The following is a 24691-nucleotide window of genomic DNA, read 5'->3' on the forward strand; positions in this document are numbered from 1 at the left end:
ACCTATTAGCCTGTACCTCTTCCTCAACTATGCTATCCTCCTCTCCCCATTCACAAGATAAAGGAACATATTAGTTTATTAAATTGTACTGACAATAACCACAACAGCAGTACGAGTATAAGACAGCTTTAATAAACTAATATGTACACTAAGAGGTCTTGTCTCTCTGCAAGACAAACCTGGAAGGCTAGACTGTAACTCTGGACTGCTTTATATACAAGGTCACCAGGATGACCCCTGGTGACCTAGTGATGTAATTACATATCACCACATACCACAACATCACCAATTGGCCACAGCAATCCCGTTGCTCTCTCCAGTTCCAGGATTTCAGTCTTCGCAGACATAGCGGGGAAATGGTTCCGTCCCTGTGGAGGGAGTAACTCAGCAGCTCACGAGGCTGGACAAGAAGCTGAAGCCCCCTCACCCCACCCTGTCACTCCAGCCCATCTCCTCACCCCTTCACCCCTACTGTATTGATCACCCCCTACCCCATCACCCACCCTCCTAACCCCACCTTGTCACTCCACCCTATCTCACCCTCAACCCATCCCTTCACCACCACCCCTTCACCCTACTTCCCTCACACCTCACCCCCAACCCATCACTCCATCACACATCCCCACATCCACCCCCTCGCCCCACCCCCTAACCCCAACCCCACCCCCTCACCCCTACTCCCCTATCACTCTTGCACCTCACTTTCCCCATCTCCTCCTGTCACTCACCCCTTACCCTCAGTGGCAAAATATTATGAGGGATTGACCCTCTTCAAATTAGACAAAACTAAGATTTTAACATACTAAATTTGTCACAAAGATCTTGATGTAGTTTTCAACGGGTTAATTCCATGTACAGATAGCAGTGGAGACTGCCACCCACTCTCCATGATGTATCGTGAAATAAAGTCGGTGAAACGATACTTGAGATCTCCAAGGGGTTCATCTTGTTGACAGACTTGGCGTAGTCGGCAGAATCCCTCTTGGAACAGGATTCAAATTTACTAACTAAAAAGACAAGCCCTGGAAGAGAGAGAGAGAGGAATTTGTTTAAAAAACAGATCCAAAAGTAAAAAGCAGGTCACAAACCAAATTCTGATCGGGAGTCTGATGCCCTCTGTGGATCCCAAAGCGATGATGGACTGCATACCAGTCTTGACGCCTTGGACTCACACCAAGATTAGAAGCCCCAAGTCCCTTAAATGCATCTGATGCCTTCTGTAAGAGGCTGAGCCAGATTTGTAATATTGCTAACCCCTTACCCAGGGACGTAACCATGTTGGTGGTGGGCCTACAGAGCTTTATGGCCCAGGTGGCAGGACGGGTTCTCCATTTCCCCCAGGGGAAGACGGGGATTGAGGAGAAAATGGCACAGGAAAATGAATCTATGGTTCACTGGCTGGCGGACAGAGGACAGCAATCAATAACGCAGGCTGTCCACAAGGCTGGGGAAATTGGAGAGGTGACTGGGACTGGGACTTTGCAGCATCCAGGAGAGGCAATGGTGGATTTCTATTTTTGACAAAGAGTAAATAGGATGAATGTTCTGGTGTTTCCTAATCAAGACCTTGCCATTATCTAGACATAGAGCATATTATATCCCAAACAACACCCCCTTCCCCTATTGGGTCAGCAGACTTTGTGCAAGTTGGGAGCCACACTGTACTGTCAACCCGAGAGATTTTTCTGGAATGACCATAGAGTGCAGCAAATCAATTTGCAAGTTCGATAAGCCAGATTCTGCGCCCATGGAGTTTCGTTGGCAGGTCCTGGAGACCCTCACCAGTCTGCTGTAGATGAACTTTACCAATGGGTATCTACCGACCCTGACTAAGTTCACCTTTTCCATTTAACAGGGGTCTCTAAGGAACTCAGTGTTACACATTGCGTGGCGAAGTCTACCCATTCACCCACTTCAAGTCCTACATAAACTGCTCAGAGGTTCTGACTGCTTTAAAAATATTTTTACGGGCCAGAGGGTTTGGGATACACATACAATTCAATGATCATCAGAAAGATCGATATAAACAGCTACAAAATTATACGCCTGATATCACCCCTGATGATCCGGCCAGCTTTTTCATCTATGCGTGTGGGACTTGGGATTGAAGATCTTTATTTATTTAAATTTCGACGATCAGCACGGTAACAGGCCCTTTTGGCCCTCGAGCCGTGCCACCCAATTAACCTACAACCCCGGTACGTTTTGAGGGGTGGGAGGAAACCAGGGAAAACCCATGAGGACGTGGGGAGAATGTACAAATTCCTTATAGACAGCGTTGAATTTGAACTCGAGTGGCTGGCGCTGTAACAGCGCTGGACTATGCTAACCTCGTGGCACAGCGGAAACATCTGTTAACCCACCCCCTCCTTCTCCAACTTTTCTGTCACTGGCCAAGAAGGATATGTGTGGGTGGGGGAGTGACAACTGACCAGCCTGTACCAACGGCAATGCCCTACTGCCACTCAACCTATGGATTTGTGGGCAGCTCTTAAAGACCACGCAAGTGCGGTCTATTCGGCAGAGCTGCATTGATTACCCTCAAGAAGAATGCTCAATTACCTACCAACCGATGATACCGATTAGCACCTGAAGCCAAGGAGGGTATTTCTCCTGTGATTAACGCTTTGATAAACCAGGGTGTGATCATTTGCACACATATACTCCTATTTTGCCCATCCCTAAATCAGGTAAAAAGAATGAGTGGCGATTTGTGCAAGACCTCGGTGTGATTACAGGTGCTCCCCTACTTACGATTTTCCAGTTCCGATGGTTCGAATCTGTACTTTCAATTTCGAATTCCAATCTGTTCCCGCGTTTGTGATACACGGTACGTCGCTCTCTCGCATCCCTACCTCCTCGCCATCCAGCAAACTCTCTTCGTGCCCAGTGTAGTTTGGTTTTAATGGGTTTTTTTTTCAGTGTGGAATAAAGGTATTCAAAATTTAATTATTTTTTAAAATGGTATTCTTGTTTGACTCTCAATGGGTTGGCTGGAAAGTAACCCCATCGTGGGTTGAGGAGGACCTGTGATTGGTTAGCTGTGCCTAGCGCTTTGTTGGTTCCCGACACAGCCGTTATACTTTCTGCTATCCCTGCAGAAGCCACGGTTTTTACAATCGTTGATTTATGCACAGCCTTTTTCTATCTACCATTTCACCCGATCAGCCAGCATTTGTGTGTGCCTTTACTTATCGCAACAAACGGTAAACCCTGATTCCTGATGACCCTCTGGTGGCTTCGCTTAACCTGGATATGGGTATTAAAGATTCTCTTACCTTGTTGAAATGTTTAACTGCAAAAGGACATGGTTGTTCATAAGAAAAACATCAGGTTTGTCTGGCTGAAGTACAATATCTGGGATTCGAGTGCCAGGATGGCCACGCGACGACTTGCCCCAGCGTGGGTGCAAACTATACTTCCTCTACCGTTACAGACTAACAAAAGAGACGTGTTGTCATTTCTTAGTTTGGTAGGATACTTTTGGCAGTGGATATCCAACTATCGGGAGTTGGAGGCTGTACTGAGAATATCAGAGTTGTGGGGTGTGCTGGGGCAGATTCAGTGGACTCTGGAGCGACAGGAAGCTTTCCATTCCTTAAAAGATGGTGTGCTGCCTCCCCCTGCCTTGGGAATTCCAAATTAACATAAGCCCTTAATTTATACTTTTAATGAGCGCCATGGGTTCATCTCTGGTGGTTTGACCCAGTCACATGGGAAGCTGTGGTTGGGGGGTGATGCACCTAGTTGTGTATTCGTTCTCCTATCCGACGTGGAAAGGTCCCACCTGGTGCTGTTAACGTCTGTGAAAGTGAAGGAGAAACCTGACTGGATTCACGCCACCAGATTGCAAACTACATCATAATGAAATCGATAAAATAAGAGATCCTTCAATTCGTTATCACAATATATTTATTTACACCTATATTATATTGGTACATTTATTTTAGAAGCAAAATGTGGGGAGTTAGATTGTTGGTCATAATATTGATGGTCAAAATGTTTCAATTAGGAGAAAGTGGTTCTGTATGAAAAACTGATGTGGTGCCCCTAACTTGCCCAATGGATTGACACTAAACCAATAGAAAAAAGGAGATCCCTAAGAATACATTTCCCTCTACAAGTTATTTGTACGCTGCAAGACAGAGCCTCAGTAGCTGTTGGATATGTCGATTTGTCCCAGTGCATCGGGAGGTATGATCCCAATGCGCCCAGTTCCATTCAACCTTTCTGATGTTGTAGTATGGCTAAATTCTCAAACACACCAATCCATTCAGCAGGGTACCCTCTCACCACCTTCCGGGAATGGTATCAGCCTCGTTTATAATAAATCTAAGCAGCCCCCTAGCGTAGTATTAGGTCACACCAGTGAAGGAAGCATATGCTAGGTGCGAACAATCCAGAGTGGAAGTGAAATCAGCAAGCAGCGATTTTAACAACAAATGCAATTGGGGGTTGAGCCTATTTATAACCCTTTGGATAAAGGGCATTGTGGTGCGCTATCGAGCAGAAAGGCAGACACCAAATATAATGTCCGTTCAACAGGCTTTATTCGACATAAACTTCCACAGAGCTGGCTGTGAGAGTAGCTGTGCTGGCTCTGAGACTGTCCTCAAGGGGGGCCCGATGTAGCTTATATCCCGGAGGGTGATTGGCAGCTGACTGGGTGGGACTTTGGTCCTTTCAGGTCGGCTGATTGACAGCCAGTCAGGTGTTGCCTTGTCCTCCAGTGCTCTTCTGCAGGTACGCAGGTCGCTCCCTGTAGTCGGCTAGTGGTTTATCACTGCAGGCACCTTATTCTTAATTGGGCTGGGGCCATCAATAAACAAGCCACCTTCCCCGGGAAGGATCAATCAAACCAATGTGGATGAGAAATGAAGAGGAATATCTATCTGGCAATGCCACCCCCCTATAATCACCCCTTTTCACGGCATGCATTCACTAAACCTGTAGAATGCAGACCCTAAGTGTAAGTAAATGAGGGCGGGTGAATCAGAGTGAAAATAGATTAGGTGCGTTAATCCAAAGCGTTAACACGGAGGGATGTGTGGAAGAAATGAAAGATTGACGCTGTCACTAACAAGATTGGCGAAAAGCTGGTTTTAATGCAGCACCTGCTGGGCAAGATATTATTTAGGTTAAGTTGTGGCCTTAACCATAGCCAAGGATGCCAACTGTGGTTATCAACACATTCTTCTTCAAACTCAGACAAAATTAAGATTTTAATGTATAAAAATTGTAATAAAGGCCATGATGTAGTTTCCAGCTGATGGAATCCTATTTTCTGTAACAGCCTGTTATCTCTGTCTAAATGTACGTGCTTGGAGAGGTAGATTTCGGAGTCGGATGGCTGTGGAGACTGCCACCCACTCTCCGTGATGTATCACGTGAAAACAATACATCGATTGGTTAAATTCATTGACCATATCCCACCCCCATCACTCTGTCCAGAGTAGTCTCCACCCTCACCCCCACCACTCCATCTCTCCAATCCCATGTCCCCACCTTACACCTCTTCCCTGAGGGTAAACAACGAAACCTACAAAATAGGTCACGCAGCATCCACGGAGAGTAAAAAAGCCGCCGATGGTTCAGGCCTGAACCCTTCATCAGGATCCGGGTCGGGGACACCAACTGCCTTTTCCTTGCATCTCTTCCCAGCCCATCTCTTGTGGGGACTTCATCCCTTTCTCAAAATCCCTCTTCCTCCGCTGTACCTGTTCCCAGGATGTGGCCCTCCACTCCTGGACATCCAAAATGTCCTCTTTCTTTAATTTTTAAGAAACGTTTGGCACACAGCACAGTAACAGCCCTTCTGGCCCATGAGCCCATGCCACTCGATTACACCAATGTGACCAATTAATTTCCCAACCCCCTATGTCCGTGGGAGGAAACCCACACAGACACAGAGAGAACGTGCAATCTCCTTATAGACAGCAGCGGACTACAACCTGGGGCACTGGTGCTGTATCAGCTCTGCAATGCTACCTAGTCTGCCCAATAAATATGGCTTCCCCCGTACAGTCATTGACAAATCCCGCACCCATATCTCCTCCTTTCCTCGTACCTCTTCCCTTACCTCACCTCCCCTCAGGCAGAACAAGGACAGAGATCCCCTAGACTTCACTTTCCACCTCACCAGGCCCCACAAACACATTTTCCTCCAACACTTCTGCCAACTTCAGTGTGATCCCATAACCAGCCACATCTTCCCCTCCACCACCCCTATCCTCCTTTCACAAGGATCAGTCTACAGGAGAAAGGGCAAAAGCAGGCCACTGGCACCTTGAAACCATTTGCACCAGGCAGATGGGGCTCATTAACCACGGATGGGAACTCATCAAGGAGAGGAAACCTCCGCTGTCTTATCACGGGATTCTCTCTCTCATACCCTCTCATGGGAAAGGTTTTGGGAGTGAACCCTGTGGATAAATCCGGAGGCCAGAAGGCAGCTGACTGCTGCACTCAGTCCCGGCTCGGCAACTCCTGCGATGCTGCTGCCACCAAACTGCATCGACCTTCATCGCTCCTTATTGGCATGGGGGGATGGGGGACAGATCTTGCGCCCTGGAGAGGCCACCAGAGGCACAGTCCCCATGGTCAACCACAACCGATGGCGGGCAGCCAGTGGTTCCCAACCTTTTACTTTCCACTCACATACCACTTTAAGTATTCCCTATGCCATAAGTGTTCTGTGATTAGTAAGGGATTGCTTAAGGTGGGATGTGAGTAGGAAGGGAAGGTTGAGAATCACTGCTCTACACCCAATTATTACTGAAATATTTTGCTTGAGGAAAAACTGTCATTGGCCCATTTCCTTTGGAGTTATGAAACCATGCACATAACGAATCAATTTGGAATGATTAAAACACATACCACCTTAAGCAATCCCTTATTAATCAGAGAACACTTATGGCATCGGGAATACTTAAAGTGGTATGTGAGTGGAAAGTAAAAGGTTTGGAACCACTGCGAGTCTGTAATCTCCTATGTTCCTTTTTAGCTGGGCAGCAATGCAGAACCTTGTTAAAATCCTTGCAAAAATTCCTTGGAAGTGCAACGCTGGTGACCTTTCTCCATCAAGACCAGCCATTTTCAATGGGGGCACAGCACAGTTAAGTAAAAGCCTTGTTTTCCTTTCACCTCGTGTCACATAACATCTGTTTTTTTGTGTGTAGTCAGTCCTCGAACCAAAACTTTCTTCTTCATAGGGAAGTGAGCCCGTAAATTTTGAGCAGTCCTTGGGGGTGGGGGTGGGGGGGGGTGGGAGGGGGCATATCTGAAAAGAGGTTGAGAATGGGTTAGGGTTAATGGGTTAGACATGAATCTAACTCCTAGTGTTCTATAGTGAAGTTCCACAGCTGTATAGTAATGAATGAGGAACAGCAAAGGACAAATTTGCAAGCATTACCACATCCTTTCATGAACTGAGAATTAGTGACCAGTGGTCTTGGTAATAATTGCACGCAATTGCTGAAAATTAGAGCAGTTAGGAAAGAACCTTCTAGTTTTGTTTTTCATGTTTAATGCCAGTTCCTTTTTTATTCTCACATTTCCTCATCCATGATGACGAATGCAACACCAACTCTCTCTGGCCGTGGGGTGGAGGAAAGTCTCAGAATTTCTTGGCAGAGTGCGTCTCTGTCAACATTATAAATGTTTGCCCAGTACTGAGATTGCTCCAGAACCGAGAAACCTCAGCACAGAACTGAGACAATTCCACAACAGGGATACCTCTCGTATCGAAGGGAGATTTCTCCAGAACAGATACCTCCAGTACAGAACAAAGGCTGCTGCAGACTGGAATACCTCCTGGACAGAACAGAGACCACTGGAGAGTGGAGAGACTTCCAGATTAGAGATTCCTTTTCCTTGTTCAGGGCTGGCAAGCTGTGTTATGTGTAGTGAGTGTCGATAAAGAGATTTTTAATAGAGAGCTCCCAGGTGTTAAATGAGTACTTTGCTCACCTGTGTGGAGCCGGTGGTCCTTGTCACCAATGTCGCCAATTCTCTCTTTGATACAGCACTGTTGATGGTGGTGTACGATCGCCTCAATGGAACAACTCCTGACACTGCTGAGCTGGCCCAGAAGGCAATGGCTCGGTTCTACATGGTTTACAACACGATCTACTCTCTGGCCCCCATGCTGACAACTGTGCCACTGGCGAGGTGGGCTGCCCATCGACAGAGGGTCCTGCTGGTGGTGCCCTTGCTGGGGTACCTGATAGGGAGGCTCTTGCTGTTCTTCACCCATGTCTTCCAGCTGCCCATCAGTGTGATGTACGGGTCAGCGGTGATCAATGGTCTGACCGGAGGGTTTCCAGCCTATTGGAGTGGAGTTAACACCTACACTGCCTTGCGGTCTGAATCAGGGAGACGGAGGCTGCGGTTAAATGTGCTGGAGGTGACGTCCGGGATGGCCGGACTCCTGGGCAGTATAGTGTCTGGTCACTTCTTTCTCATTAAAGTCAATAACCAGCAAGGGCTGCTGCTCATCTGCTTGTGTCTGTCGCTCTACTCACTGAGTCTGCTGTATGCTGCAGTCTTCCTCAGATACCCCAGCGTCCCTACACAACAACGGCTGCCTGCACAAGTCTGCAATCCCTGCGGGAGAAAATTCAGCAGAGAAGTGATTCTTTTCTTCATCTGCTACATCCTGTACGATTTTGGAATGACCGGCGGGGAAAATGTCATCGCCCTTTATGTCCTGAAGCCCCCACTGAGCTGGAACTCGGTCTTTGTTGGGTACGGAAAGGCCGCTTCCTTTGCTATGTTTCTCACCAGCTTCCTTGGAGTCCTGGCCTTCTCCAGCTGGTTGAGTGACACCTCCCTAATATTGATGGGCATCATCTCCAACACTGCTGGACTTGTCACCATGGCCTTTGTGAGAAGCACCTCCTTATACTTCATCGGTAAGTGACCAGCTTTGCTTTAACTACATTTAAAGGGGATATATTCTCCGTGCTGGAGAAGAGCTTCTGCACTACTTCCCCTCTCTTGCCTCGTCCGAAAGTTAAGGTGGCAAAAAAGTATGGAGATATTGATCTATTAAACAAGTGATTGAATTTTGAATCCTGTGAGGTTTTAACTATGAGTGTGGGACTTTAGTTCAGGGATCCAATATTTAACCAAACTTTTTCAGGCAATGAATTCACATGGTTGTCACAACAAGTTGGTGAGAGTGAAAGGAAAGTCTGCAGACGGTGTGATTGTAGTAAAAACACCCGAAACACTGGAGGAACTCAGTCGGTCTTTCAGCGTCCATAGGAGACAAAGATATATTGTTTGAAGAAGGGCTCAGACCGAAATGTCAGGAGTGTATCTTTGTCTCCTATGGACGCTGAAAGACTGGCTGAGTTTCTCCAGCATTTCGGTGTGCAGGTGAATTCTGTAAGATGTAGGACAAGGAGGGGCAGTAACCATGGAAACCTCCCAGATTGTTGTAAAGTCCCTTGGAGAGAGTTAATAATCAATGATCTGGTCTGCGTGGGACAACTTCTCACAGGAATCTGAAATAAACTCTCAGGTTCCTTTCCTTCTTGCCTGACAGTCTGAGTGTTCCGGCACTTTCTGGTTTTATTTTCAATTTCAAGCACCTATAGTTTTCTTGTTTAATGCATTTTTTTAAACTTAATTAAATTTAGAGATCCAGCAGAGTTACAGGCCCATCCAGCCCATGAGCCCACACCACCCAAATACACCCATGTGACCCATTACCCTATCTCTTTGGACTCTTTTTATCAGAAGGCTGTGAGAAACGTCTGGAGTTGGAAAGGCAGGAGTTCTTGGATGTGATTGATCCTGGACCAGTTGAATTCGGCAATATGGATGTGAGTCATTCAGTGCCTGACCACATCCTGACAGTGACTACACTTGAGTTCATGGGTTCAGGTATTTGTGTTAATCATTCAAAAGCAACAAGAATTCACTACTCAGTAACCATGAGGGGTGTGGAAACATAGATTAAAGAGCACAATCTGGTTATAAACGGCTGGAGTTTTTTTTTTAAACCGTCTTCAGTCTAAACATTCCCACCAATCACTTACCAATCAAAACCTAGATGTCCTCTGTGCCACACAGCACCAGGTAAAATCCCAGTCCTGTCTTCCCTTCACCCACCCCAGCCTCCAGAGAGGAAAGCCACTCAAGGTCAGGGTCTGGGTACAGCCTTGAAGCAGGCACGTCCAGGTCAGACACATCCTCTCCTCTTCACAGCTTGATGGAGAAGGCACTGCTCCCACTCCAGGCTTCTCCTGGATCTGGTCACAGATCTGCTGAAAGACGAGCAGGTCTCACTTCAGATCTGATTCACTTCAAAGGGCACTTCATTCACAACTGCATGGATCAGTCTGCATCTGATCATTCTGACTTGAGTGGGCAATCTGAAGAGTAAGGTTACAGGTCGACACAAAATTTGGCACAGGCATGGATAGTGACATTTGTCAAAGATGGGAAGGAGGCCAGCTGGTAAATTGGTGGAGTGGGAGCAGAGGGAAATCAATCCAGACCAGCTTGAGGTCATGCATTTCGGAAAGTCACATCCTGTGGGGCATACAGAGTAGACGGCAGCCTCCTTTGGTGTGTTGATGTACAGAGAGACCTTGCGGTGAATGTCCGTAGCTCTCTGAGCAGTGAAGAAGGCATGTGGTTTGCTTGTCTACTTTGCTACTTCACAGCCAAGGCATTGAGTAGAAGAGTGGGAAGGCTCCACAAAGCACTGTTTATACCATTCTTGGAGTACCGCAGCGAGACACAGTGTGCACGCAGAAGGGCCTCATCGTCCGGCAGCATCCATGGAGAGCAATGGGCAGTCAAGATTTATTGTCAGAGTACATACACGACATCACATTCAACCCTGAGATTCCTTTATTCTGCGGGCGCGGCAGTATTACCATTAATCGGTAGTGCAAAAAATAACCTGTACAAGTGTAAACATGTAAACAAATATAGAACTGTAAATGGATAACAAATGTAAACAAACCTACTGTGCAATACAGAGAGAACCAAGAAAATCAATAAAGTGCCCAAGTGAGAGGCTTTAAATGAGTCCCTGATTAAGTTTGCTGTCGAGGTGTCTGATGGTGGAGGGGAGGCAGCTGTTCCTGAACCTGGTGCTGCGAGTCTTGAGGCACCTACACCTCTTTCCTGTTGTCAGCAGCTAGAACAGAGCGTGTGCTGGGGGGGCAAGGGTCTTTGATGATTGCTGCTGCTCTCCAACGGTAGCGTTCCCTGTAGATGTTCTCAATAGTGGGGAGGGCTTTGCCTGCGATGTCCTGGGCTGTGTCCACTACTTTTTGGAGGGCTTTATGCTCAGGGGTATTGGTGTCCCCAGTCCCCATACCAGACTGTGATGCAGCCGGTCAGTACACTTTCCACCACACCTCTGTAGAAATTTGCCAGGGTTTCTGGTGTTGTACCAAACCTCCGCAAACTCCTGAGGAAGTAGAGGCGGTGATGTGCTTTCTTCACGATGCCATTGGTGTGTTGGGTCAGCATCCTCAGGGATGCCAAAGATCAGGCAAACCTCTGAATAAGAAGATGTGGGAGTGGGGAGGGGGGGTGTAGGAGAGAGGAGCACAGGTGAGGGGTAGAAACGAGAGGAACTAAGAGGTGATTGAGGAGGGGCAGAGGGCTGAGGAAAATGTTTTGTAATAGGAGGAAGGGAAGGGATGGGCAGTGGAGGGGAGAACAGGGGGATGGGGGGAGAAAGAGGGAGAGAGGAGTGAGGAGGGGAAGTGGGGAGAGAATGGAGAACAGAGAGGAGTGAGGGGTTACCAAAAGTTGGAGGTCGACATTGATGCCATCCCATTAGAGAGTGCCAAGATGGAATAGAAGCGTCGTTTCTTTAATTTACATGTCAACCTGTCCTATCCCACCAATTTCCCCCTTAGTACCTTCCCCTGTGGCCACAAGAAATTCTACACTTGCCTCACACCCACTCCTCCCATACTTCACTTGTGAATCTGCAGGGGTCGTATCCGGACTTCTCGACATTAGAGAGACTGGACGCAGACTGGGAAATCGCTTCATTGAGCACCTTTGCTCTGTCCATTGCAATATGTGAATTCCCCCACTGGGCACCCATTTCAATTCCCCATCCCATTCCCACTCCAATATGTCAGCCAATGGACTCATGGCTTGTCAAACTGAGACTAACAGCAAATTGGAGGAGCAATGCCTCATATTCTGTCTGGACCCAACCAGTCTCCATCAATGTCGACCTCCCATTTCTGGTAACTCTTCACTTCTCATGTTCCCCTATCCTTCTGACTTCTTTCCATCCCTCTCCCTGTCCATCACCCACATCTGCCCTCCTCCACCTCCCCACCCCTGTCCCTATACTCCTCCTATCACAGAGTATCTTCCTCAACCCTCTGCCCCTCCCCCATCACCTACCAGCTCCTTTCCTGACTCCTCTCTCCTGCCACCTGTAATCCTCCCCCACCTTCCTCATTCTTTTATTCAGACGATTGCCTGATCTTTGGGATCCCTGAGGAAGGGCTCTTCCCACTGAGAGTGGGAGAGATAAATACGAGATGATGTGGCTTTAGGGTGAAAAAGGGGAAAGATTTGGGGGGATCTTCTTCACACAGAGAGTGGTGGGAATGTGGAAATGAGCTGCCAGCTGAATGGGGGCTCAATTTGAACATTTAAGAAAAATTTTGACAGGTACATGGACAGGAGGGATATGAAGGGATATGGACTGGTGCAGGTCAGTGGGATGAGGCTGAATAATAGTTCAGCACAGATGAGAAAGGCTGAAGGACCTATTTTTGAGCTGTAATGCTCTATGGTTCCATGTTCCTCTGGCAGCTTCCTCCACACACACACCACCCACTTATGTGCTAAAGATGTCCCTCTTTTCCCTTCTCTTCAACCTCTGCTCTCGTTTTAGCCTCTCCTGCCTTAGGAACAAGACATGACTGTTAACCATATCTATGCCCTGCCATTCACAGTGTAGGCCTGTCCTAGTTAAACTACCAGTGCATGCTTTCAATGCACAGATGTAAGTGTAGAGTGTGCAGATGTGTCTGTGTAAGAATGATGTGGTGGGACGTCCAGAGTTTTTTTTCCACAAATAAACTTTATTCACAATTACACCATGGGAAATTTGTGCCGTCTTCTTTAGTCATCCAGCGCGGTAACAGGCCTTTCCAGCCCACAAGCTCGTGCTGCCCAATCACACCCAATTAACCTGTATGGTTTTGAAGGTTTTTTGAAAGTACTTTTTTCTCAACCCATATTCATAAATACATTCCATTACTGAACATTGCAACATTAATCCTCTGCAGCAGTAGGGGCTCTTTGCAGTTACTTCCCTCTCTGTTTGAGGGACTTTCTTAATAGATGGCATAATGAGATGAAATATTGTTTAATAATGGGAAAAATTACATACGTTTCATGTGATAATTATAATTTTTTTATTAATGTGGTCGTTATATTCAGAATATTTACATTTCAATTTACATTGATTCGATCTTAATATGTATATTTAATTTCTCTTTAATATTTTTTCTTTTTTCTTTCTTTATGGTTCTCCTTAGGAGAGTTGGCTGAAGGGGGGGGGCGGGGTTCTTTTCTTTTTTCTTTTTTTATATATATAAAAAATAACGTTCATGTTTATGGTTAATTGTTGTATATGTCATATATTATTTGTTTTTTGAACGAATAAATAAAGTTTAAAAAAAAAATCAGTGCATGGTAATGAAAGGACTCGAGCCACGGTGCATCCCTCAGCACAGACTCCTGCAGCCTGGAACACGCCGGTCGGCAGCATTCCCTCACCGACATCTCTGCATGCTGGAAGACCAAGTTTCAGGGGCGTCTGCCACTGAGTTGGTCTTCCAGCCGTTCTGGGTCTGTGTGCGTCCCCCTGGCACAGCCCGTAGATCAGAGAGTCCCGCTAGGGATGAACAGTGGCAAGATTGTTGAGCTGTGTTTGTGGCTGGGAGCTGGGTAACGTATGTGAGAGAGGGTTTTGTGTTCTTTAGGTGCAATAAGAGCTGGAATGTTTGAAGGTGCAGTTAAGTGTGACATTTACCTGACCACGTCTGCATTTACTGGATTTGCTTCATCCTTTTCCCGCACTAGAGGGTGGGACTGTTCCTATTCTGATCACTGAAATTATGGCATTCCATTGTTGCCATGGCAGGACAGGGGAGCCAGATTAATGGCCTACACAGCAGACACGGGACTTGTTCAAGGAGTGGGAAACACACAGCTCACCCCTCACCCACTGGCGCAGCACAGAGTTTGGGGCTTTATCCCTGACAGTCATCCATGAGCACAGACGTCACAGGCCTGGGGTCTGGGCCAAGTGATTGCTCAATCCCACAGAAACAGTTCACTCCGTGAGAGCCCCCTGTGAGCACCACTGAGTCACAGAGTTAGCTTTGTGTGGGTGGCTTTTTACATGTCTGTAGTGAGTGAGTGTAGTAGAGTGCCTCACTCTACCGAGGCCGGGGCCGCCGCCTCCCCCTCGCTTTTTACATTTTACACCCCAGCAGTAAGAAAGGGTGTGACTCGGTCAACCCCGTCAGAATCCAACCGGGTCCCTGACCTACCTCAGACGTAGTTAGAGAACCCAATTAAACTTACCTAGGCCATGTCCATAGGTGATTTGCGACCAGGAATGGTCTGACCTAGGAGGGGAGGCAGGCCCCTCCAGCCAGGGTAAGAAACCTGCATAGGAGAAGGCCACTCCGATATAAAACCTACGACCCAAAGACCTCGCTGCCACGTCCCAGCTTGCTTGGCCACGGCACATGAACCATGGGTGTAAAGGGTGGGGCCAGTACTGCGCACACTGTACTCCACCTAAAAGCTCCTTTGCGCAGGCCCGAGGACAGGTCCACGTCCTCCCCCTCCATGTCCTCCCCCTCAAAAGATGCTCACAAACTCAAGCTAGCATGCTGGAACATCAGAACCATGCTAGACAAGGCTGACAGCCACCGACCTGAACGTCAGTCTGCCCACATCGTACATGAACTCCTCAGACTTGACATCGACATAGCCACTCTCAGTGAAGTCCGCCTTGCAGATGTAGGCAGCCTCCAAGAACGCGGCGCGGGCTACACACTCTACTGGTCTGGCAAGCCTATGGATGAATGACGCCTATCTGGTGTAGGCTTCATGGTCAAGAACTCCATTGCCTCCAAACTCAAAAACCTCCCGACAGGCCACTCGGACCGGATCATGTCCATGCGACTCCCCCTTCAAAAAAAGCGTCGCTTCACCCTCATCAGTGTCTATGCTCCAACCCTCCAGGCGGAACCAGCAGAAAAGGACAAGTTCTACACTGATCTGTGCAACCTCATTCAATGCACCCCTACAGCCGACAAGGTTGTCATCCTTGGCGACTTCAACGCTCACGTCAGCAAAGACTCAGAAACCTGGCCAGGAATCCTGGGCAAGTATGGTGTCGCCAAGTGCAACGACAATGGGCGCCTCCTGTTGGAGCTCTGCGCAGAACAGCGGCTTGTCATTACAAACACCCTTTTCCAGCAGAGGGACAGCCTGAAGACTACCTGGATGCATCCCCGATCCAAACACTGGCACCTCCTGGACTACGTCCTGGTGCGAGAAAGAGACAAACGAGATGTGCTCCACACCAGGGTCATGCCCAGCGCGGAATGCCACACTGACCACCGGCTGGTTCGCTGCAAGCTCAACCTTCACTTCAAGCCAAAGCCCAGGAACAGCAAAGCCCCCAGAAAGAGGTTCAATGTTGGAAACTTGCAATCAGACGAAGTGACAGGAAACTTCCAGGCAAACCTCAAAGCAAAGCTCGAGGATGCAATCCGCCTCATGGACTCGTCCCCTGAAACCCTCTGGGATCACTGAAGACTGCCATACTGCAATCCACTGAAGAGGTACTGGGCTTCTCCTCCAGGAAAAACAAGGACTGGTTCGATGAAAACGACCAGGAAATCCAGGATCTGCTGGCAAAGAAGCAAGCTGCCCACCACAGGCTCATCTTGCAAAGCCGTCCTGGCCAGAGAAGAAACGAGCCTTCTGTCGCGCATGCAGCCATCTTCAGCACAAACTCTGGGAGATCCAAAATGAGTGGTGGACTAGCCTCGCCAAACGAACCCAGCTCAGCGCGGACATTGGCGACTTCAAGGGTTTTTATGAGGCTCTAAAGGCTGTGTACGGCCCCTCACCCCAAGTCCAAAGCCCGCTGCGCAGCTCAGATGGCAAAGTCCTCCTCAGCGACAAGATCTCCATCCTCAACCGATGGTCAGAACACTTCCAATCTCTTTTCAGTGCCAACCGCTCAGTCCAAGAATCCGCCCTGCTCCAGCTCCCTCAACAGCCCTTAAGGCTAGAGCTGGATGAGGTCCTCACCCGGGAAGAGACATATAAGGCAATTGAACAACTGAAAAGTGGCAAAGCAGCAGGTATGGATGGAATCCCCCCAGATGTCTGGAAGGCTGGTGGCAAAACTCTGCATGCCAAACTGCATGAGTTTTTCAAGCTCTGCTGGGACCAAGGAAAGCTGCCTCAGGACCTTCGTGATGCCATCATCATCACCCTATACAAACACAAAGGCGAAAAATCAGACTGCTCAAACTACAGGGGAATCACGCTGCTCTCCATTGCAAGCAAAATCTTCGCTAGGATTCTCCTAAATAGAATAATACCTAGTTTCGCCGAAAATGTTCTCCCAGAATCACAGTGCGGCTTTCGCGCAAACAGAGGAACTACTGACATGGTCTTTGCCCTCAGACAGCTCCAAGAAAAGTGCAGAGAACAAAACAAAGGACTCTACATCACTTTTGTTGACCTCACCAAAGCCTTCGACACCGTGAGCAGGAAAGGGCTTTGGCAAATACTAGAGTGCCTCGTATGCCCCCCAAAGTTACTCAACATGGTTATCCAACTGCATGAAAACCAACAAGGTCGGGTCAGATACAGCAATTAGCTCTCTGAACCTTTCTCCATTAACAATGGCGTGAAGCAAGGCTGCGTTCTCGCACCAACCCTCTTTTCAATCTTCTTCAGCATGATGCTGAAACAAGCCATGAAAGACCTCAACAATGAAGAAACTGTTTACATCCAGTACCGCACGGATGGCAGTCTCTTCAATCTGAGGCGCCTGCAAGCTCACACCAAGACTCAAGAGCAACTTGTCCGTGAACTACTCTTTGCAGACGATGCCGCTTTAGCTGCCCATTCAGAGCCAGCTCTTCAGCACTTGATGTCCTGTTTTGCGGAAACTGCCAAAATGTTTGGCCTGGAAGTCAGCCTGAAGAAAACTGAGGTCCTCCATCAGCCAGTTCCCCACCATGACTACCAGCCCCCCCACATCTTCATCGGGCACACAAAACTCAAAACGGTCAACCAGTTTACCTAACTCGGCTGCACCATTTCATCGGATGCAAGGATCGACAACGAGATAGACAACAGACTCGCCAAGGCAAATAGCGCCTTTGGAAGACTACACAAAAGAGTCTGGAAAAACAACCAATTGAAAAACCTCACAAAGATTAGCGGATACAGAGCCGTTGTCATACCCACACTCCTGTTCGGCTCCGAATCATGGGTCCTCTACCGGCATCACCTACGGCTCCTAGAATGCTTCCACCAGCGTTGTCTCCGCTCCATTTTCAACATTCATTGACTTCATCTCCAACATCGAAGTACTCGAGATGGCAGAGGCCGACAGCATTGAATCCACGCTGCTGAAGATCAAACTGCGCTGGGTAGGTCACATCTCCAGAATGGAGGACCATCGCCTTCCCAAGATCGTGTTATATGGCGAGCTCTCCACTGGCCACTGAGACAGAGGTGCACCAAAGAAGAGGTACAAGGACTGCCTAAAGAAATCTCTTGGTGCCTGCCACATTGACCACCGCCAGTGGGCTGATATCGCCTCCAACCGTGCATCTTGGCGCCTCACAGTTCGGCAGGCAGCAACCTCCTTTGAAGAAGACCGCAGAGCCCACCTCACTGACAAAAGACAAAGGAGGAAAAACCCAACACCCAACCCCAACCAACCAATTTTCCCCTGCAACCGCTGCAACCGTGTCTGCCTGTCCCATATCGGACTTGTCAGCCACAAACGAGCCTGCAGCTGACGTGGACATTTACTCCCTCCATAAATCTTCGTCCGCGAAGCCAAGCCAAAGAAAGAGTGAGTGTGACTAAGTGCAAGTCTGTGTATGTGTGCACATATGTGTGTTCACATATGTGTATGTAGCTGTGTATGTGAGCATATGTATGCATGTGTGTGTGTCTGCTCATTGTATCTGTGTATGTAACTGTGTGTTCACATATCTGTGTATGTCTAAGTATGTGTTTGTGTCTTTGTGTGTTCATGTATGCAACTCTCTCTGTGCGTGTGTGCGTGTGTCTGTGTGGGTGTGGGTGCATGTGTCTGTGTGCATGTGTGTGTGCGTGTGTGTGTGTGTTGCATTATCTGTGTTTAGCTCCAAGGTTCTCACCCGACACCCAGAATCCCTCCAGCATGAGCTGTGTGTTTCCCACTCCTTGGACAAGGCCCGTGCCTGCTGTGCAGGCCATTAATCTGGCTCCCCTGTTCTGCCATGGCAACAATGGAATGCCATAATTTCAGTGATCAGAATAGGAACAGTCCAGACGCCCAGGATTGGTCACTCTTTAGAAGGGGCAGCCCTGCCAGGGTTCAGCTCGGGCCAACTGGCTTGCCCCTCTTCCGAGGACACCTGTGTACTCTTGTATCCAGGGAGAGGGAGCACTCAATGCTCACGGGCAGTTTGGAGGGTCTCCGGGCACAGTTAGCTCCCCAAGTGTTTAACAGTATTGACAGAGATATTTACGTTCCAATTTGTAACGTATGTTTTGTGTGAATCGCCTGAATTGTAGATTAAAGTAGTACTTGTAACTTTCAGATGTTGAATAACAAAGGGGCAGATTTGATTTATTGCCAAAAAGGCAAAAGAAAATGGACAGTACTGCCCACACTTGGTTCTCTGAGAGCCCCCACCTGGGCCTGGCTGAGGACACCGACCCAAGGAGCAGGGTCCCGGGGTAGACCTGCATCCAGAACAAGAGAAGCAGACACTCCCCATGACCAGGGGTTGGTACCTCATCCCCCAGACTGGCAGACGAGCATGACGCAGCTGCCATGTGGGATAGCTCTATGTCCGCTCCCCGTCCCCCCTCCCAGTCTCTAACCTCTGGGTCTGACACCCACACAATCATTCTGTGTTTTACAGCACGGGCCATGATGTTGTTCTCCTACATTCCGATGCCCACAATTCGAGCAAGACTGTCCCAGCTCACAGAGGAAGCTTCCTACGGTAAGAAATCCCCTCACTTGTCCATCGGTTCCTCACAACATTGAGGAGAGCCATTCAGCCCATCTAGTCTATGCCAGCTCAGAACAATCATTTCTCCCACACTAACTTGAGCACTTCCTCTCCCTCCCGTTTTCTCTGACCTCTGTTTTCCATGAGAGTTACTCACCTTCCAATATACACGACTGGGATGTGGGAGGAAACTGGCACGCCGGGCGGGGGTGGGGGGGGGGAGCACCCTCCCGATCACTGCAAACTCCACACAGGCAGCAGGTGGGAATGGAACCCACTTGCAGTGGGGTTGCCTGCAGTGTTGACATGCTCCCCCAAATCTGTCTGGGCATTTTCCACCTGCCACAAGTCGCTTGTCCCTTTGACGTTGTCACTCAGACAGGTGAAGGCTTGGTCTAGGCCTATGTGAGTCACCCTGTCTACAGGCAGTACCAGCAACCCCTGGCTCACCACCTGCTTGATAGACCATCCCCTTGTCCACTCACCTTGGCCATAAACTAACCCTTCCTCCAATCAAATCGTCTACACTGTGTGCTGCCAATTGGCCACTTCCTCTGCCAGTCACACCACTCACAGGCCACCTCCTCCTATCACAGCTTCAATAGACCGACTCCTCCTCTATTAACATTCCCCTCCTGAAACCCTGTTAACCATGTAACAGCCACCATTACCAAGTGCACCATCCTTCATCTCAGACTAGACATCATCATCTGCTCCATCAAACGCTGGAGGTTTAACTTTTAGCTTCAAAGATTCATGTCCACGATCTTATTTTAGTTTGTCATTCCACCTGTTATAGACTGAATGCCTCCAATCACATTCTGTTTTAGCCATATCCAATTACCCTGTCCAGAGACTTAGTCCTTTCTCTCTCACACACCCATTGACCAGACTATCTCTAATCACAGTGAGAAATCATCCGATCACATCATGGCTTTACCAAGCCTTCACCACTCCCTGACCGCCCAGCAGAACCAGGTCCCAGAACTCTCCCTGGCTTTTGCCTCCTCTGATGGCTCTCAGAGTCCGGGCACTGCAGCCCTGAGCCCAGCGGAGATGACTATGCTCTGGAGAGGTGGTTCCAGTGTCCCGGCATCTCATCTCCCAGGAGACCAAGTCTACCCATTAGTTACTCCCCAGAGGAATCTGTTCGGTCTTGGATAGAACTAAGGTGCCTGGGGTGTTGGCAGGTGGAGGAGGGTCGAGTTACATGGAAGTCCACCTTTAGGTGTTTCTGCCACTCGGGATGGTCTGCTCCAACACAAAAGTGGCCATCATCTTTTGTATCCAGTGCCTAAACAAGTGAGCTCCTCACTTGAAGGGTTCTGGCCCGAAACATTGACCATTCCTTTACTCCCACTGATCTGCCAAGTTCCTCCAGCTTGGCTTCAGATTCCGGAGCCTTCTGCCTCTGAGTTCTATGTTGGCCTTGTTGTGTTGAGTTCCTTTTGTGAACTCCACAGCCTGCGTTTGATGTTCTTGAATTTCCCAGGTTCCGTTTTCGCCTGGCTACAGACAGCCATGACCCTAGCGGATGTGCTATCCACCCTCGCCTTCAACAGTCTCTACATTACTTTCCTCGAGTGGTTCAGCAGCTTCCCCTTGCTCCTGGCTGCCACGGTCAGTTGGCTCGCCACGCTCCCAGTTCTGTAAGTATGTCTCCCAGGTCAAAGAGCCCTGAGCCAGCTCCCATGTTGCAGACTATGCCCGGCCCTTGTTCCAGTCCATGACTGATCCCATCTCCCAGATCACGCCCACTCCCCGTGTTCCAATCAAGCCTGTTCCCATGTTCCAGACCATGCCTGTTCCCATTTTCCAGAACATACCTGTTCCCATTCCAGATCATACCTGTTCCCATGTTCCAATCACATATGTTTCTGTGTCCAGACCACACCTATTCCCATGTTTCAGGCTATGCCTGCTCCTATGTTTCAGACCATGTCTGTTCCTGTGTTCCAAACTACACCCACTCCCATGTTCCAGACCATGACTGCACCCATATTCCAGACCACACCTATTCCTGTGTTCCAGATCGTGCCTTTTCCCATGTTCCAGACCACACCCTCTCCCATGTCCAAGCCACACCTATTCTTGTGTTCTAAACCACACCTGTCCTCATGTTCCTGACCACACCTGTTCCTGTGTACTAGACCATGCCTGTTCCCATGTTCCAGACTACACCCATTCCCATGTTCCAGACAATACTTGTTCCCATGTTCTAGACCATGCCTGTTCCCATGTTCTAGACCATGCCTGTTCCCATGTTCCAGAATATGCCCACTTTCATGTTCCAGACCATGCCCACTTCCCATGTTCCAGATCACACCTGTTCTCGCGTTCCAGACCACATCTATTATCATGTTCCAGATCACAACTGTTCCCATGTTCCAGACCATGCCTGTTCCTGTGTTCAAGTCCAAGCCTACTCCCATGTTCCAGAACATGCCTGTTCCCATGTTCCAGACCACACCCTCTCCCATGTTCCAGTCCACACCTATTCTTGTGTTCCAAACCACACCTGTCCTCATGTTCCAGACTACACCCATTCCCATGTTCCAGACCACACCTGTTCCTATGTTCCAGAATATGCCCACTCCCATGTTCCAGGTGATGCCTGTTCCTGTGCTCCAGACCACATCTGTTCACATGTTCCAGACCATGCCCACTTCCCTGTTCTGGACCACACCTGTTCTCGTGTCCCAGAGCACACCTGTTCCCATGTTCCAGATCACGCCTGTTCCTGTGTTCTAGACCATGCCTTTTCACATGTTTCAGTCCATGCCTACTTTCCTGTTCCAAACCACACCTGTTCCCATGTTCCAGACCACACCTGTTCTCATATTCCAGATCACACCTGTACCCGTGTTCCAGACCATGCCTGTTCCCATGTCAGCATAGGGATGGGATGGAGAATTGAAATGTGTGGCCATTGGGAGATCCACGCTATTGTGGCAGACAGAGCTGAGGTGCTCAACAAAGCAATCATCCTATCTGCGTCCAGTCTCTTCAATGTAGAGACCACCACACTGGGAGCACCGGATGCAGTAGATGACCCCCATAGATTCACAAGTAAAATGGAAGGATTGTTTGGATTCCAGAATGATGGTGAGGGAAGAGGTGTGGGTTCAAGTGTGGCACTTTTTGTGCTCATAATGGGTAGGTACCAAGGGGGATGATTGGTGAGAAGGAATGGGTGGACAAGGGAGTCCCGGGTGGAGGGATTTTGCATTGACTGATACACAGCTCTGGGGAGTGTGGTCAGTGACCTGATTTAGATTGATTTAATTTGGAGAGTTGGTTCAGAACTCGGGCACCGATGTGGACAACCCTGCTGCTGTCCACCCCACTCTGATGCTGTGGCATTAACTCTTTCATGGCTGTACTTCTACAGGATTTACAGCTGTGGCCTGAGGAAACGAGATGACACAAAATCAGCACGGAGTCTCCTCATCGATGACTTCACAGATGAGCACGCCATCACCCCGTCACCATCAGCCGAAACACTGGAAGCATCCCTGGATGTGTCAGGCCCAGCGTGAACCCCTGAGAAATGCTGGATCTCACCCAACCAACCCTCTCATTGTACTCCACCAAAGGGTTGTGGAGACCTTGATGCTGGGGTAGTAAAGTGCACAGGAGGAGGGTCCGGGGAGACATTTCAAAGTTCAACTCGTCACTGAGTTCGAAAATATGAATCATCAAGTTGGACAATTGAGAAGTAGGCCCCTCTACACCGTAGGTACCAAGGAGGTGATTGGTGAGAAGGTTGGTACCTACACCAGTACTACCTGCCCTGCCTTGCCTTTCTAAGCATCTCTAAATGCAATGTCTGTATCTGACTCTACCACCTTCTCTGACAGGAAGTTCCAGATATCAACCACTCTGTGTAAAGTCCTGCTCTCACCTTGAACAGTTTCCCTCTTGTTTTCTCACCATCATGAGAAAAATTAGTCCATCTATCCTATTTAGGCCTCATAATGTTATACATTTCTTTACTCCAAGGAAAATAAGCCTAGCCTATCCAATCTCTCCCTGGTTCTCCCAACCAGTTCGCATGCTGGAGAATCTCCTCCGCACTCTCTCCAGTGCAACCACATCCAATATTCTCGGTCCTGTCCTAAATGTCACTGCCCCCTCTGCAACTGGAACCTTGACTTTTTGTCTAGTAGACTACAGTCAGTGGAGATGGGGAAACCACATCTCCTCCACAATCACACTCAACACTGCCCTCCTCAAGGATAGATATTCACTCCCTGACTACGCTCCCTCTACCCTCAAATTCTCCGATAGCACCACAGTAAGTGGGCCGGGTGCCAAATAATGATGAGAGGGAAAACGGGAAGGAGAGGTCTGGTGCCAAGATGACAACTCTCTCTTAATGTCAATAAGATGAAGGAAATGATATTGTCTTCAGGAGAGAGAGCAGAGTCCACACTCCTATTGATATTAATGGCACTAAAGAAGAAAAGTAGACAGTTCAAGATCTTTGGAGTGACCTGAGCTGGGACAAGTATGTTGTTGAGATGGTCAAGAAAGAGCCAACCCCTCTTCCTCCTTAAAACAATAAGGAAGTTCAACATTTCCCTCAACAACTATTGAGGTCCAGAAGAAGCTGCAGAAGGTAGTGAATACAGCTCAGAACACACAGCCTCTCCTCCAGGGCCTCCTTCTCCCACTCCCTTGGAAAGGCAGTCAACACACTGAACATGATACCCAGGACACACTCTCTCCTCCCTCCTCCCATCGGAGAGAAGGTTCAATCAAGTACCAACAGGCTTAAAGACAGTATTTTCCCCACAGCCATCAGGCTCCTAAATGAACCCCACAACAATGCTCTCACGTTGCCTTTGCTTGACACTAATTGATTTGTTTCTTCTCCACTCAGACTCTATGTACTCTGTAATTGTTCACCTACCTTGTACAGCTGCATGAATATCAGAGTGGGCCTGTAACACTGCTTCTTCACTGTACCAGATGCAATCTGACAAATAAACTGAAATGGAACCTGTGAAGGCAGGTGTGCCACTCATTTTATTCACCCCCCTCCCCCCCCCAGTCTCTGTTCATCAACATTCCTGTTTAAACCCCCTGTCTCTGCTCGCCCTCCCCCACAATCCAGCCAGCATCTCACACTTGTCGGGATTAAATACCACCTACTCAACTTTCAACCTGACCCCAAAATGGGCGGCACGGCTGGTGTAGAGATTAGCGCGATGCCTTCACAGCACTAGTGATCGGGACTAGACCCGGGTTCAAATCTCGCGCTGTCTGTAAGGAGTTTGCACGTTCCCCCGTGTCTGCATGGGGTTTCCTCCCACCCCTTCAAAACGTACGAGGGATGTAGGTTAATGGGGTGTAAATTGTGCGCCACGGACTGGTGGGCTGAAATGGCCTGTTTC

General features: G+C 48.6%; 2 protein-coding genes across 6 annotated transcripts in view; one reads left to right on the forward strand and one right to left on the reverse strand.

Annotated features, from left to right (window-relative positions):
• Positions 1–716: 716 nt before the first annotated feature.
• LOC138758876 (ubiquitin domain-containing protein TINCR-like) overlaps positions 717–24691 on the reverse strand; it is a 34318-nt gene continuing 10343 nt past the window's right edge. Inside the window, exon 2 of the mRNA XM_069928399.1 lies at positions 717–1022. Coding sequence (XP_069784500.1) covers positions 1008–1022 — 15 coding nt within the window. The 3' untranslated portion in view covers positions 717–1007. The remainder of the gene's footprint in view (positions 1023–24691) is intronic.
• Positions 6907–24304, forward strand: LOC138758875 (solute carrier family 46 member 2-like). Of its 5 annotated transcripts, XM_069928391.1 has the most exons (6): positions 6907–7114; positions 8025–8912; positions 9745–9891; positions 19200–19283; positions 20785–20941; positions 22684–24304. In XM_069928391.1, the coding sequence occupies exons 1-6, from the start codon at positions 6913–6915 to the stop codon at positions 22829–22831; spliced, it is 1626 nt and encodes a 541-aa protein (XP_069784492.1). In that variant the 5' UTR covers positions 6907–6912; the 3' UTR covers positions 22832–24304. The 5 variants fall into 5 exon arrangements, with proteins under 5 accessions (XP_069784492.1, XP_069784494.1, XP_069784496.1 ...); XM_069928393.1 differs by lacking the exon at positions 9745–9891; XM_069928395.1 differs by lacking the exon at positions 20785–20941 and having other exon boundaries at positions 22684–22798.

The sequence above is a fragment of the Narcine bancroftii genome, chromosome 3, assembly GCF_036971445.1.
Source record: "Narcine bancroftii isolate sNarBan1 chromosome 3, sNarBan1.hap1, whole genome shotgun sequence".
In the NCBI taxonomy this organism is placed as follows: domain Eukaryota; kingdom Metazoa; phylum Chordata; class Chondrichthyes; order Torpediniformes; family Narcinidae; genus Narcine; species Narcine bancroftii.